The sequence below is a fragment of the Pelophylax lessonae genome, assembly GCF_965119305.1.
Source record: "Pelophylax lessonae genome assembly, chromosome: 5".
In the NCBI taxonomy this organism is placed as follows: domain Eukaryota; kingdom Metazoa; phylum Chordata; class Amphibia; order Anura; family Ranidae; genus Pelophylax; species Pelophylax lessonae.
In genome coordinates this window covers 200,290,609-200,304,076 of record NC_138772.1, presented here as the reverse complement: position 1 = coordinate 200,304,076, position 13,468 = coordinate 200,290,609, and the positions used below count along the sequence as shown (strand labels likewise).

The following is a 13,468-nucleotide window of genomic DNA, read 5'->3' as shown; positions in this document are numbered from 1 at the left end:
GACACAGCAGTGGTGCCATTTGCTGCTGCTGCGGTCAATCAAAGTCAGCTAGCCAATCAGGAGAGAGAGGGGCGGGGTCGGGGCAGGGCTCTTTGTCTGAATGGACACAGGGAGCTGTGGCTCGGCTCAGGTGCCCCATAGCAAGCTGCTTGCTGTATGGGCATTGAACATGAGGGAGGGGCCAGGATCACAGAAGAGGGACCCGAGAAGAGGAGGATCCAGGCCACTCTGTGCAAAACCAACTGCACAGAGGCTTTACAATCACTTTCATTTACCTTATCCCTTTCAGCATATGGATAATGGCACTGTCATTATTTTAATAAGAAAAAAAATTGAATTGCCTTTTTCCTAATCAATATACAGTTGTCACATGACTCAGATCTTTCCCAGCCTGTCTGCAGGGAAACATAAGCAGGAGGAGCTTCTAGTCCTCTGCTGCTGGTCACATGTTCAAAGGGAAAAAAAAATCTTTGGGATACCGCATAAAAAATAAAAAACGAATATCAATAAATTGTCATACAAATATATACTACTTGAAACCAAATCTTTATTATTTTTTGGCAATAACATGGTGTGGATGGATTTTAGCCAGTGACAGCCCCTCCAGCCTGTGTCTTAGAATAACAGGGAGGTGAAGCTTCAAGATCAAGATTGATCAACATCAATCAAGATGTAATATCTCACTCCCAGTGTGTTTGGATGGTTAGTGGGCATGGAGGAGAAGGGACTGGGCTGCCATTTTATCACTGTGTATACACCCACATGTGTGACTCTATAGTCACATGGGCTGCTGGGATGTGATAGGGAGGAAACCTTCAGCATAGAAGCTCACTGAAAACTGAGCATGTGCACTAGCTGCCAACACTGCTCTGCAAAATCTCCAACTGCATTGGGGACATGGATAGAAGGGGGAGACAGTGAACAACAGGATTAACCAGGTTTTTTGCAGTAAACAAATCCCATAGTGACTGGGTGAGTATGAACAGCGTGTAATACACCATTTATTGATTTTTTTTAATGATGTGGGTTTATTGACACTTTAACTGAGAAGTGTTATGGATCTACTCCGGGCCTAACAGTAAAGGAGACTTAACATTTACACCAGGGATCCTTAAACTACGACCCTCCAGCTGTTATGGAACTACACATCCCATGAGGCATTGTAAAACTCTGACATGCACAGACATGACTGGGTCTAGGCATGATGGGGATTGTATTTCCTGAACAACTGGAGGGCCATAGTTTGAAGACCCCTGATTTACAGGGCGAATTTATTAAAGTATTACACAGAAATTAGACTATGTAGATTTATATGTTAGAAACTCTAGCCCCTGGTAGAATAAAAAAAATAAGATGGACTTTCATGTGTTTTTGCAGTAGTTGTTTTTTTCTATTCACTCCCTTTGTATGATTTTTCTTCTCAATTCAAGAGCGGGCGATAATGCTGTCCAAAAAATTAATCAATTCAATAGTGGGTGATAATGCTGTCCCAAAAATGAACACAGTGGGGACAAAGATATTTTTATACCAGGGGCCTTACAATCAATGGAATTTTTAACTGTGTGATTTAATAAAGAGATTTTATTCCATTCCCTTCTTATTAGCCCAGGTTCTCTTTAGAATGCAGGAAACTACAATTTTGAAGATCCCCTAAATCTGTTGCCTTATGATGGTTGTCATTTGAGTCTCCTATGGGACAGTAAAGTTCTCTTGCAATGTGTCCAGTCATGTTTGATTGTGTACCTTTCTTTCATTAACCTTTGAAATTTGCTTTTCAGGTTGGAATGAATGATGTGACCCTGGTAAATATTCACCTGCGCCCTCCCCCAAATGAAGTTGGAAAGCAGCAGAGTGACGGCCACAAGCCACCAACCTTTGGACAAACATTGCAGGAGACCTTGAAAGGTATGTAAGGCAGCAATGACCAGTCTACCTAAACATGATCCAGCCTGCCTCTCATCGTCATTCCAGGAATGCCTCCTGGCAGCGAGAATGTTAATTTATTGTCCATTTCAAGTGGCTTGCTCGTGATCAATCACTAAGCAGCTTTCAAACACTTTATAAATCTTACATTAGCAGAAATATTTCAAACTGAGCCTGTGTGTGTTCCATTAATTATGCATAAAGGTGAACTGACTGCATGTATAAGAGTTTAGGTTGTGTTTTAACCTATTCAAAGTATTCATAGTAACCAGAAATCAGATCTGCTAACATATTTTAGAGGTGAAAATATTTTTTTTATTTTACATATTTCAAAAATGGAATTATACAACAATCAAATATTTTAATATCAATACAGATGGCTGACGCCAAAAACATGTCATATGCATAAAAGAGAGTTAGGGATGGAAGTTGCAACAAAGTGGGGGGGTCAAGGTAAAGTGTTACCAAACTCAGAAACTGCTTTTACTATATCTGGTCTCCCAGAGTACACAGAACATGGAAATGCAATCATTTTAGTAACCCAGAACCTGCATTCACTACAACTGGTCTCCCAGAGTATACAGAACATGGAAATGCAAATATTTTAGCAACCCAGATCCTGCATTCACTACATATGGTCTCCCAGGGTATACAGAACATGGAAATGCAATTATTTTAGTAAATATAAAAGGATAAACACCTTTTCTCTTCAGCAGTAGAAAGCAGCCTTGTGACCTGTATCAGTTCCTAGTAAAGCTTGTAGGAGGAGTTTTCATTCTCCCCTGATCCTCTGTCTGGACAATGCTGATTGGCCCTGTGCTGATCACATGCACTCTCCCAAGAAAAAAAAATCTCTCTACTAAAACACCAAACTGAGCATGTGCAGCCCATTCCCTGGCTCTGTAAATATCAGGTTATTTTTTTGGAGACAGTGAAAAAAGAGAAGGATCAGAGAGACATGATTAGACAGCCTTTATACACAATGCAGAGGATTAACCCCTTAGGTTCCACAGTGAGTATAACAAGCATGCTTTACTGCATATACAGACTAATTTTACCGTTGTGGGTTTAGTAACACTTGAAGTAGAGATTTTGACAAAATGTAATACCACTAAACATCTAGTATGATAAAAGTCAAAAATTATTAACAGAGGTGTGGACTCCAGAGAGAGTGATATCCTTTTGCCCCTGTACAAATCATTAGTAAGACTTCATCTGAAATATGCAGTTCAGTTTTGGGCACCAGTTCTCAAAAAGGATACCGGGGAACTGGAGAAAGTGCAGAGAAGAGCAACCAAACTGATAAGCGGCTTGGAGGAGCTCAGCTATGAGAAAAGATTAGAGGAATTGAATTTATTCTCTCTTGAGAACAGGAGATTAAGGGAGGACATGATCAACATGTATAAATACATAAGGGGTCCATATAGTGAACTTGGTGTGGAGTTGTTCACTTTAAGGTCAACACAGAGGACAAGGGGGCACTCTTTACGTGTAGAGGAAAACAGATTTTGTCTCCAAATACGGAAAGGTTTCTTCACCATAAGAGCTGTGAAAATGTGGCATAGACTCCCTCCAGAGGTGGTTCTGGCCAGCTTACTAGATTGCTTTAAAAAAGGCCTGAATTCTTTCCTAGGTGTATATAATATAACTGGGTACTAATATTTATAGGTAAAGTTGATCCAGGGAATATCGCCTCTCGGGGGATCAGGAAGGAATTTTTTCCCCTGTTGTAGCAAATTGGATCATGCTTTGCTGGGGTTTTTCGCCTTCCTCTGGATCAACTCCCGGTATAGGATTGTGTATGTGGGATTGCATGGTTGGGTTTTCTTTACTGTGTTTTGTTTTTTATTGGTTAAGCCAGATGGACTTGTGTCTTTTTTCATCCTGACTAACTAGGTACCTATGTAAAAATGTATCTATAAAGTCCATGGTAACATATTTTAGGAGACCACTAGTGCTACTCTATCAACGGTGTACTCGTAAAAAAAAAAAAAAAAACACAAACCACTGGAGGGTGATCGGAAAGTTCTAATAACAGATCTACAGGAAAGTAGCCATTCACATTTTATACTTTTGCCTAATCCATGTGCTCATTTGTTGCATTTTGTAAGTATTAGGGTCCTTTCAATGATGCGCCGTCCGACGAGGTCCGTTCTGCTCAGCGAGGGATCGATCCGCCGATCCCCACTGAGCAGGCAGATGACAGCTCAGTTCCCCGCTATCCTCCATGGGGGAATCGGATGAGAACGAACGGCCGGATTTAACGGACAGGATCGGATCGGTTGGCAGCGGGTGTCAGCAGAGATGTCTCCGCTGACATCCGCTGCCCCATAGGGATGCATGGGGCATCCGATCATCCGATCAGGCCCAGCGTATCTGATCGGACCGTATGTGTGAAAGGGGCCTTATAGTGAAAAAGAATTACAAGTTACTACTGTACATAATACAAACACAATCATTAGGTTCTAATACTAGATTTTATTCCATTATTCTGGAGAGAACAGGATTCTAATTTGTCTAAATTCTTCTTTTGTACCCTGTCAGCTGTTCTCCAACAGGCCCTCTGCTCTCTCAACTACATTCAGTATGTAACTTATTGGGTCTTTGTAAGTTTTGCAGACTGCAAAAAAATATTGCATTAAGCGGAATGGGTTCTCTATCCTTTCTGCAGTGGTTTATTTATGTAAACTACAGAGCAATAGACAGGAAGAGGCAAGTAGGAGGTCAAGGGGCAAGGCAATTTGTATTCTCTGTATGGGCATTGGGATGAAAGCATTTAGCCACTTCAACTCCGGAAGGTTTTACCCCCTTAATGACCAGGCCATTTTTTGCAATTTGGCACTGCGTTGGTTTAACTGACAATTGCGCGGTCGTGCGATGCTGTACCCAAATAAAATTGATGTCTTTTTTCCCACAAATAAAGCTTTCTTTTGGTAGTATTTAATCACCTCTGCAGTTTTTATTTTTTGCGCTATAAACAAAAAAACACCAACAATTTAAAAAAAAAAAAACAATATTTTTTATTTTCTGCTATAAAACATTCCCAATAAAAAAAAATTTAAAATCTAATTTTTTCATCAATTTAGGCCAATATGTATTCTGCTACATATTTTTGGTAAAAAAATCCTAATAAGTGTATTTTGATTGGTTTGCGCGAAAGTTATAGCGTCTACAAACTATGAGATAGATTTATTTTTGATCACGGGTGGCCGGCTGGACCCACTGATTGGCCCCCCCCCTGTGTCTAATCACAGTGAGAGCGGCGCACCCCCGAGAACCCCTGCACAAAATCACGTACCTCTACGTGATTTTGCGCAGCCGGGGACCCTGTCGCAGTATATATGCAGTAAGCGGTCAGGAAGTAGTTAAAGTGATTGTAAATGATCACCTTGTTAAACAACTCATTCAGTTTAAAATAGAAATGAATTGTGTATAGATATATAAACATTATAAATACCTTTTCCCCTTTTTTTTAATAATATCCCTGTTCTCAGCTGCATAAGAGCTTTGGAAGGAGAAACAGCAGTTTACTGGTCTTCCCAGTGAATGACTGTGTGGGGTGGAGGGAGGCGGGGGGGGGGACATGTCTGATCATTGAAGGAGAGCAGTCTGAGTTCCCATGATAGCTAGAGAACTGACCACAGTGTGTTCTCCTACTTAGTGTGGTCAGTTTTTAATAGGAAAGCAGAGGGACTGGCAGGAACACCAGGGATTTCACTCCAGGGAAGCAATACAAAGAGAACAGGATACTTTTTCATACAAATTCATGGTATAGCAGGCACATATCAGGAATGCGAAATGTTGGGTTTTTATATTCTTTAATGGTTTTCTCAAGGTATACTTAAGAAAAAGCCAATGCAGAACATACAAGCACGTTCAGCACACAGCATTTTTGTGGACTAAGTGGTGTCAGCCCTTCCAGTTATCTTTTGCTAAACTACTCAGCCACTCACACCCACAGATTTCTACTACAAGATAACAACTAAGACCGCTTAAGGCCCGTACACACGTACCGATCGTCGGCAGACAAGCGTCGGCCGACGAACGATCTGCCGATTGTACGCTTGTTAGTATGATGCCTCCGACAGCCGTCAGCGCACATTCTGCCGACAAGAATCTGTCATGCAAGCATTAAAATTTTTGTATGCCGACACCAGAGCGGCCGATTGTTCGCCAGTCAGTACAGAATTCGGCCGACAGACCGCAGATTTGCAAGATTGGGCATGCTCAGAAAAGAAAAAACACAGGGAAAGTTAACCATTACATGACATCACTTCTGCAGGCGGCTGTAGTCGGCGGACAAAATTCTTGTGCTGTCTTTGCACTTTTCAACAGACACCGACAGCCCGGGGACAAAAGACGGCCGATCGTTCGCCGACGATCGGTACGTGTGTACGGGGCTTTACCTGGTTCTTTGAAATAACACAAAAGGTATGCAGAGCACAAAGGACAGCTCTGAATTTCTGACATACTCATCGGGTTTTTTTGCACTTATCGAAAAGATATAACACTTCCAATTGTATTATATATTAAACGGACCAAAGGGAAGCAAATAAGAGAAGTTCATTGGAACTTTGAAACAAGGTTCTTCCCTTCATCTCATAGCTACAATTACTATATTGTGCTAAGTGCTTCAAATGACCATCATTTAAAGGATTTATGCTAGGCCTAATTACGCATTTATTTGTTGGGTAGCATGGAGGCTAAAGAGGTGCATCCTTACCTTGTCCTGTGTTCTAAACCATCTAAAAAAGTGATGGACAATTCTGTTCAGCTATGTTGTGCCAACAATCCAATAAATCCATACCTGCGATCTGCTTGTAAGGTCACAATTCTGCAGCACCAAGTGACCTGGTAAAGGGGTTCTTTGGACTTCTCACCTATAATTAAGTCCTGATACCATCCACACTCTTGATGTGTCCATAGCCTTCACCCATCCCTTGTTGACCTCCAGTAATAAAGTTCAAGGGCTGGCAAATTGGTGTGCCATTTTTGAACTTGGTAAAGTTCAAATGGAAGTATATCCTGCATGTCATGTTGGCATGGCGCAGCCATAAACGCATGTGCTGCTCTATCAGAAGAAGAGGCATATGTTTACCGGCTACTTAGCTCAGTGGCTGAAGGTCACTAAAGGGCCCATGTTCTGGAAGGAATGTGGCCTGGAGGGTTACTGTACATTCTGAATATTGAATATATGAACATTCCAAACTACAATATGGGCCATATTTGCTGCAAACCAGTTCTCATAACACAGTACTGGTGGGCTAATCGTTATCTGACCAAATTGATCCAAGGTTTTTCTAAACTGCAAGCGCATTCAGAGATGTGGCTTTTGTGTATGGTTTAATGTTAAACATTAACATTGACTGTATGTTTAGTGCACATATTAACAGATTTCAATACATTATTCAATTCTACGAAATATTCCCTGCACAGTTGAAGACTGATCAGCTTCTAAGTGGTAAAATTAAAAATGATCTCTGCTGGCAGAACCAATAGTGCTCCCTAGTGGAGAGCTGTAAGAATGCAATTGTCAGTAATCGTAATAAGTAAAGTAGTACAATATTGTGTAACCAAACCATAATTTAATTATTGGGTTACAGGAAGTGTGGTTGCTGCACTTGGCAAATTATTGTTTCTTTTTTGTGATATAGTCTTTTCATAAAGCGAGTTGGTATTTTAGCTCACTAAGTAGGACGTGTGTATATATATATATATATATATATATATATATATATATATATATATATACATGTGTGTATATATATATATATATACATTCATACATATACATACATACATACATACAATGCATCCGGAAAGTATTCACAGCGCTTCGCTTTTTGCACATTTTGTTATGTTACAGCCTTATTCCAAAATGGATTAAATTCATTATTTTCCTCAAAATTCTACAAACAATACCCTATGACAACGTGGAAAAGGTTTTTTTGAAATCTTTGGAAATTTTTTAAAATGAAAAACAAAAAAAAAAATCACATGTATATAAGTATTTACAGCCTTTGCTCAATACTTTGTTAAAGCACCTTTAGCACCAATTACAGCCTCAAGTCTTTTTGAGTCTGATACTACAAGTTTGGCACACCAATGTTTGGGCAGTTTCTGCCATTCTTCTTTGCAGGACCTCTCAAGCTCCATCAGGTTGGATGGGGAGCATTTTCAGATCTTTCCAGAGATGTTCAATCGGGTTCAAGTCTGGGCCACTCAAGGACATTTACAGAGTTGTCCCGTAGCCACTCCTTTGTTATCTTGGCTGTGTGCTTAGGGTTGTTGTCCTGTTTGCAGATGAACCTTCTCCCCTGCCTGAGGTCCAGAGTGCCCTGGAGCAGGTTTTCATCAAGGATGTTTCTGTACATTGCTGCATTCATCTTTCCCTCAATCCTGACTAGTCTTCCAGTTCCTGCCACTGAAAAACATCCCCATAGCATGATTCTGCCACCACCATGCTTCACTGTTGGGATAGTATTGGTCAGATGATGTGCGGTGCCTGGTTTCCTCCAGACATGATGCTTGCCATTCAGGCCAAAGAGTTCAATCTTCATTTCATTAGACCAGAGAATTTAGTTTCTCATGATCTGAGAGTCCTTCAGGTGCCTTTTGGCAAACTCCAGACGGGCTGCCATGTGTCTTTTATTAAGGAGTGGCTTCCATCAAGGCAACAAATAATGACAAACACATATCAACATACATAATTTTATTTTAGATAATATAAAAAGATTGTACATAAAACACATTAAAAAAAGGAAGGAAAAAGATTCTGAAACATTGATTTAGGTGTACCCAAAACAAACATCCAGCCCTCTAAAAACATATAATAATTGTAAGTCAAAAAACTTCATTGTCCAAAAAATGGACTATGTACAGGAGCAGTGCATATCAGAATCTATATTTCAATCTATAAAAACAAAAAACACTAAATGTATTCAATAACAGAGTAGAACAATGTAGATATAAATCCTCATCGCATCTTTTCTTTACCACTTCATATTTTCTTACCTGAGATGTATGTGGTTATCCAAGCGTAACCATCAGACTATAATGAAAACAAACTGTTTTACGTAAAGATGTTGAATTTAGAAATACATTTAATGATTTTCTAATGAACAGACCACTGCACTTGTTGGGTTTTAAGCTCTGTAGTGTAAACGGAAATAATGATGACTCGGCTGTTATAGATCGCTGCACTCTATATATATTCTCTGCATGCTGCCTTTATAAATTAGCCCAGTGTCTTGCTTTTTCAGCAGAAATTTGATATGTTTTGTGATATTATATTTTTATGTGTTCTACATTTCAGGGGAAAAGGATGTGATCATTTTAGGAGGATTCAGCCAACCTGCAGACAGCAGTAACTTTGATTCTTTGAGAAAAGAAAAGTTCCACAACTTGCTTCCAGCGAACACATTTACAAATATCAGCACAAAGACTCCTCAAGGGACTAAGTCCCTGGACAATATCTGGATCAGCAAGAACTTAAAGAAAGTTTTCACAGGTTAGACCCTTGTGTACTGTGTGTTGAAGTATATGTGCCATACCTGTATAAGTGCCCAGCATGAAAATACTCCACAGTCAGGGGAGGGGTTACATGATTTTCTGTAGAGTTTGGCATAGATGCTAAAATAATATGAAATATGCTTATGCAAATCTATGTAAATTCTCATGATTGGTAATATCTGTTGCTTTTCTGTTTCTATACAGAATAGGTTAAAAAGACGCTTTTAAATCAGGTTTTTATTGCTGTCAATTTCCTCTTACTACTGATCCTGGTGACTTCCTCCAGCTATAAACCTCTGACAAAGGTCCTAACATGCCTCACTCTGTCCAAAATAAAGAAGTTACAAGGTTGCAGTTTCAACACTTTAGAGCAGGGACGTCAAACTCAATTTGATGGGCCGCATCAGCGTTATGATTGCCTTCAAAAGGGCCAGTTGTACCTGTAGGACTAGATGTCCAGAGCATCCCCTACCCTTACATAAGACATCAAGAGCCTCCCCACCATCAGAAATTGAGTCCCCCACCCTCCCTTACATCACATTGCACTCCTCTTACCTTGTGCTGCTGCTGGGAAGAAGCTGGGGGCATTGCAGGAGAAGTGCAAGGGCCAAATAAAATGGCCTGGAGGGCCAGATTCGGCCCGCAGGCCTTGTGTTTGACACATGTGCTTTAGAGTTTAAGCAATACCCTTTGTTGGCTAACTTTAGTTATTAAGGTGGAACACAAGGGAAAACATATATTTTCTTAAAACAGTACAATACTATGCTATTGTATATTATAAGGCTCATTGCAACCATCTAGATTTTAGTAGTTAGGTGTGGTCTGAATAATTTTTATGAGTCAGGACACATCATTGCACTCACAGTAACATGCCTAATGTCTCAGATACCTCTTTATTAACAGCTTTAGCATACAGATAATATTACCAGTTTATTGATTCAGCTTTAACATGCTTAGTAGTAACTTACGCCAAAACATGTCAATTTGTATTGTCATCGGTCTTCTGAAGTTATTTATAAATGGGGATTTTGGACCCTAGACACACTGCTTCCTTCTGCCATGCACAGTACAAAAGTCCAGCATTGGACCCTGAACACACTGCTGCCTTCTGCCATGCACAGTACAAAAATCCAGCATTACCATGGATATGGGCGTAGCCCAGCCCCTATATAGATGAAAACTCTCAGAAACAAACATTGCCCATGGGACTTTGGGAAGAGTTGCACCAAACAAAAATAAATACATACTTAAAAGAATCCAATTTGTACAGTAGGGAAAATAATTATTTGATCCCCTGCAGATTTTGTAAGTTTGCCTACTTACAAAGAAATGAAGGGTCTATAATTTTTATCATAGGTGTATTTTAAATGATAGAGAGAATATCAACCAAAATCCAGTAGAAACACATAAAACAAATGATATAAATGAATTTGCAAAAAAACGTATAACGTGGCTTAACGCTGTATAAGCAATGTTCAGCAACTTTAATCAGTCTTTAGCAGCATAAGACATTTTTACAGCTTGACGCTGCAGCTCCAGAACGCACTGGTCCTGGGTTTTTTTTTGCAGCTTAAAAACGCCTATGCCACTTGGAGCTCCTAAAAGCCCTGTGTGTGCATGAGGCCATAGAATAACATGAAGGGGCGCTCCTAACAGCAGCTGCAAAATGCCCTGTGTGCATGTGGCCAAAAAGTGGCCGTAGGCATTGACAAAAACAAATGCGGTGCACATAGTGTGCCGTGGCGAAATGTGGTTGTAGCTTAAGTTGCACTAAATAAAACAATGTTATTTTTAAATATTTTTTTACAATAAATTTTTGTATTATTTTTTCTCACAATGATTTGGGGGGAGGGGGGTGGGGGAGAGGACAGTATCAGTAGGGCAACAGATGGTGTCTTTTTTTTCATTGCTTCTGGGGAAGTGGGTTGGGGTATGGGGCAGTGGATGGTGTCAGTAGTTTTTTATTTCTATGTATTTATTTTTTTACAATTTAATTTTTGGTAAATTTTTTACAACGCCTTTTTTGGGGGGGGGGGGGGGGACAGTGACAACTTTCTTTTTCTTTTTTTTATCAGCCCTGTTGGTGGGCTTTGGTGAGATATCAAGGGTCTAAACCCCTGACATCTCCCCTTTGGGACAAAGAAAGGGACTAAAGACAGAGATTTCCCAGTCCCTTTCTCTGTAGCCTCAGCATTGAAAATGAATAAACAGGGGACAGCAGCTCCTGTCCATTCATAAACTGAAGCAGATTAATACACAGTTTTTTCTCTGCTCAGTTATCAGAGGATACAGGAGCGATCGGTAGTGATCGCTCTCTGTGTCCAATTCAGAAAAGGAAGGGGCTGGTAAATGACATATTTACCAACCCCTTCCTCCGCTCTCCTTTCTGACACATCCCCCAGCATGCGGCGGGAAAAGAGGAGGGAAGCCGGCTGCGGGAAAGGAAGGGGACCAAAGGAGGAGAAAAAAAAGCCAAGGTTTGGATATAACTCCAATGGCTTTTATCTTGGGATCTTCTGATCATTTTGCATACTTTATTGAAGGTAACTTCAGTTTATGGATTTCTTTTGTCATAAGCCTAGTCTGAATTACCTAGGGTTGGCTTATTCAAAATTACATCCAAATAGGCTCCATCTGTAAACTTAATATTTTTATTGGGCCCCTAAGTATTGTCTACCATTATGCAAGAACCTTAAAAAACAGAATTCCCTCTAAAACACAGAAGAACACCTATATAATGTGAGAATCCTGAAAATTAATTCTAGGACTCCCAATGCACAGGTTGTTCACTCTTGTAATAAAGTATAATGTATGTTCCAATATCTAATGATATTTCTTTGCTGGCAGAAAATATATTTTTATTCTTGCTATAGCTCACAACATTTTCCTTTTTAACAGGTTATTCCTGGGTGGTGAGAGAGGGCCTCACAAACCCTTGGATCCCAGACAACTGGTCATGGGGAGGCGTAGCTTCAGAGCACTGCCCTATACTAGCGGAATTTTACATGGAGAAAGACTGCAGCAAAAAGGACTTGGCTTCAAAGGCTAATGGAGTCACTGTGGAACGCAACGAGGCAAACTCTAAACACGAAAGATGAAAAGTCAATAGAAGCACTTTGATCTCATCAGGAGAGGACATTTCTTCAATATTCTGACTGTGAACTGTGAACAGGACTCGTATGCTTTCAATATCTGAGATATTAATGTTTGATTTTAAGTGCCCACCGCCTCTTATGTTAACACCGGATATTTTAGAATATCAATCTGTGCTAGATAAACCATTGCTTTTTATGATCTGTCTCAGCTTTCAGTGGACATTTAAGAACCATACAAAGAGTCTGCAACCAGACGAGAAGGAAACTACTTAAACTTTCTGTGAAACATTTTATTTTTAACTGAATCTTGGTAACTGATGCAATAACATAAGATAAGACTGTCAACAGGAGACCATTAACACTGTCCGATTTTTTTGTTCTCAGTGAAATTTATGAAATTACCTGCAGATTGCATGCTTTTTTTACAATATGCATTGAGAACATTTTCAACTTTTTAACTATGCACTTTTAACCCCTCTAAAGCTACTGAAGCCATATGGCTTAAAAATGTGATCGGAATATGCTTAAAATAAATGAATCCCCAAAAGATATACATTATGTTTGTAATGAGTTTGTACTTAAAAATATGCCTGTTGAGATTAGACACACTTCTTATTTAAGGGTCAGTCAACCCAAAGTGATATTGATGTTATAGGGAAATCTTGTTGGGTTGAGTCTGCCCATGGTTTCTTTTTTGTCCCAGGGGAAAAAGGAGCATGGAACTCAAATTATAGAATACTGAACTCAAAAAAAGGAACATGACATTTGGAATATGATGCTCGCAATATGGAATTTGAAACATGCAATTTAGGATTGGAATAGAGAACTCAAAGCATGGAATTTGGGAATTTGGATCTTAAAATTTGGAATATGGAATTGAGAAATATGGCAAGATCTTCCTGCCTTAATTCCCAAATTTACTGCCAACCTCTTCCAAT

General features: G+C 39.7%; 1 protein-coding gene across 1 annotated transcript in view; it reads left to right on the top strand.

Annotated features, from left to right (window-relative positions):
- The window catches only part of EEPD1 (endonuclease/exonuclease/phosphatase family domain containing 1), a 193,097-nt gene extending 179,992 nt beyond the window's left edge, over positions 1-13,105 (top strand). The window contains exons 5-7 of the mRNA XM_082258644.1: positions 1,779-1,905; positions 9,239-9,433; positions 12,334-13,105. Of these exons, the coding sequence (XP_082114770.1) occupies positions 1,779-1,905; positions 9,239-9,433; positions 12,334-12,533 (522 nt within the window). The 3' untranslated portion in view covers positions 12,534-13,105. The remainder of the gene's footprint in view (positions 1-1,778; positions 1,906-9,238; positions 9,434-12,333) is intronic.
- The last annotated feature ends 363 nt before the right edge of the window (positions 13,106-13,468 follow it).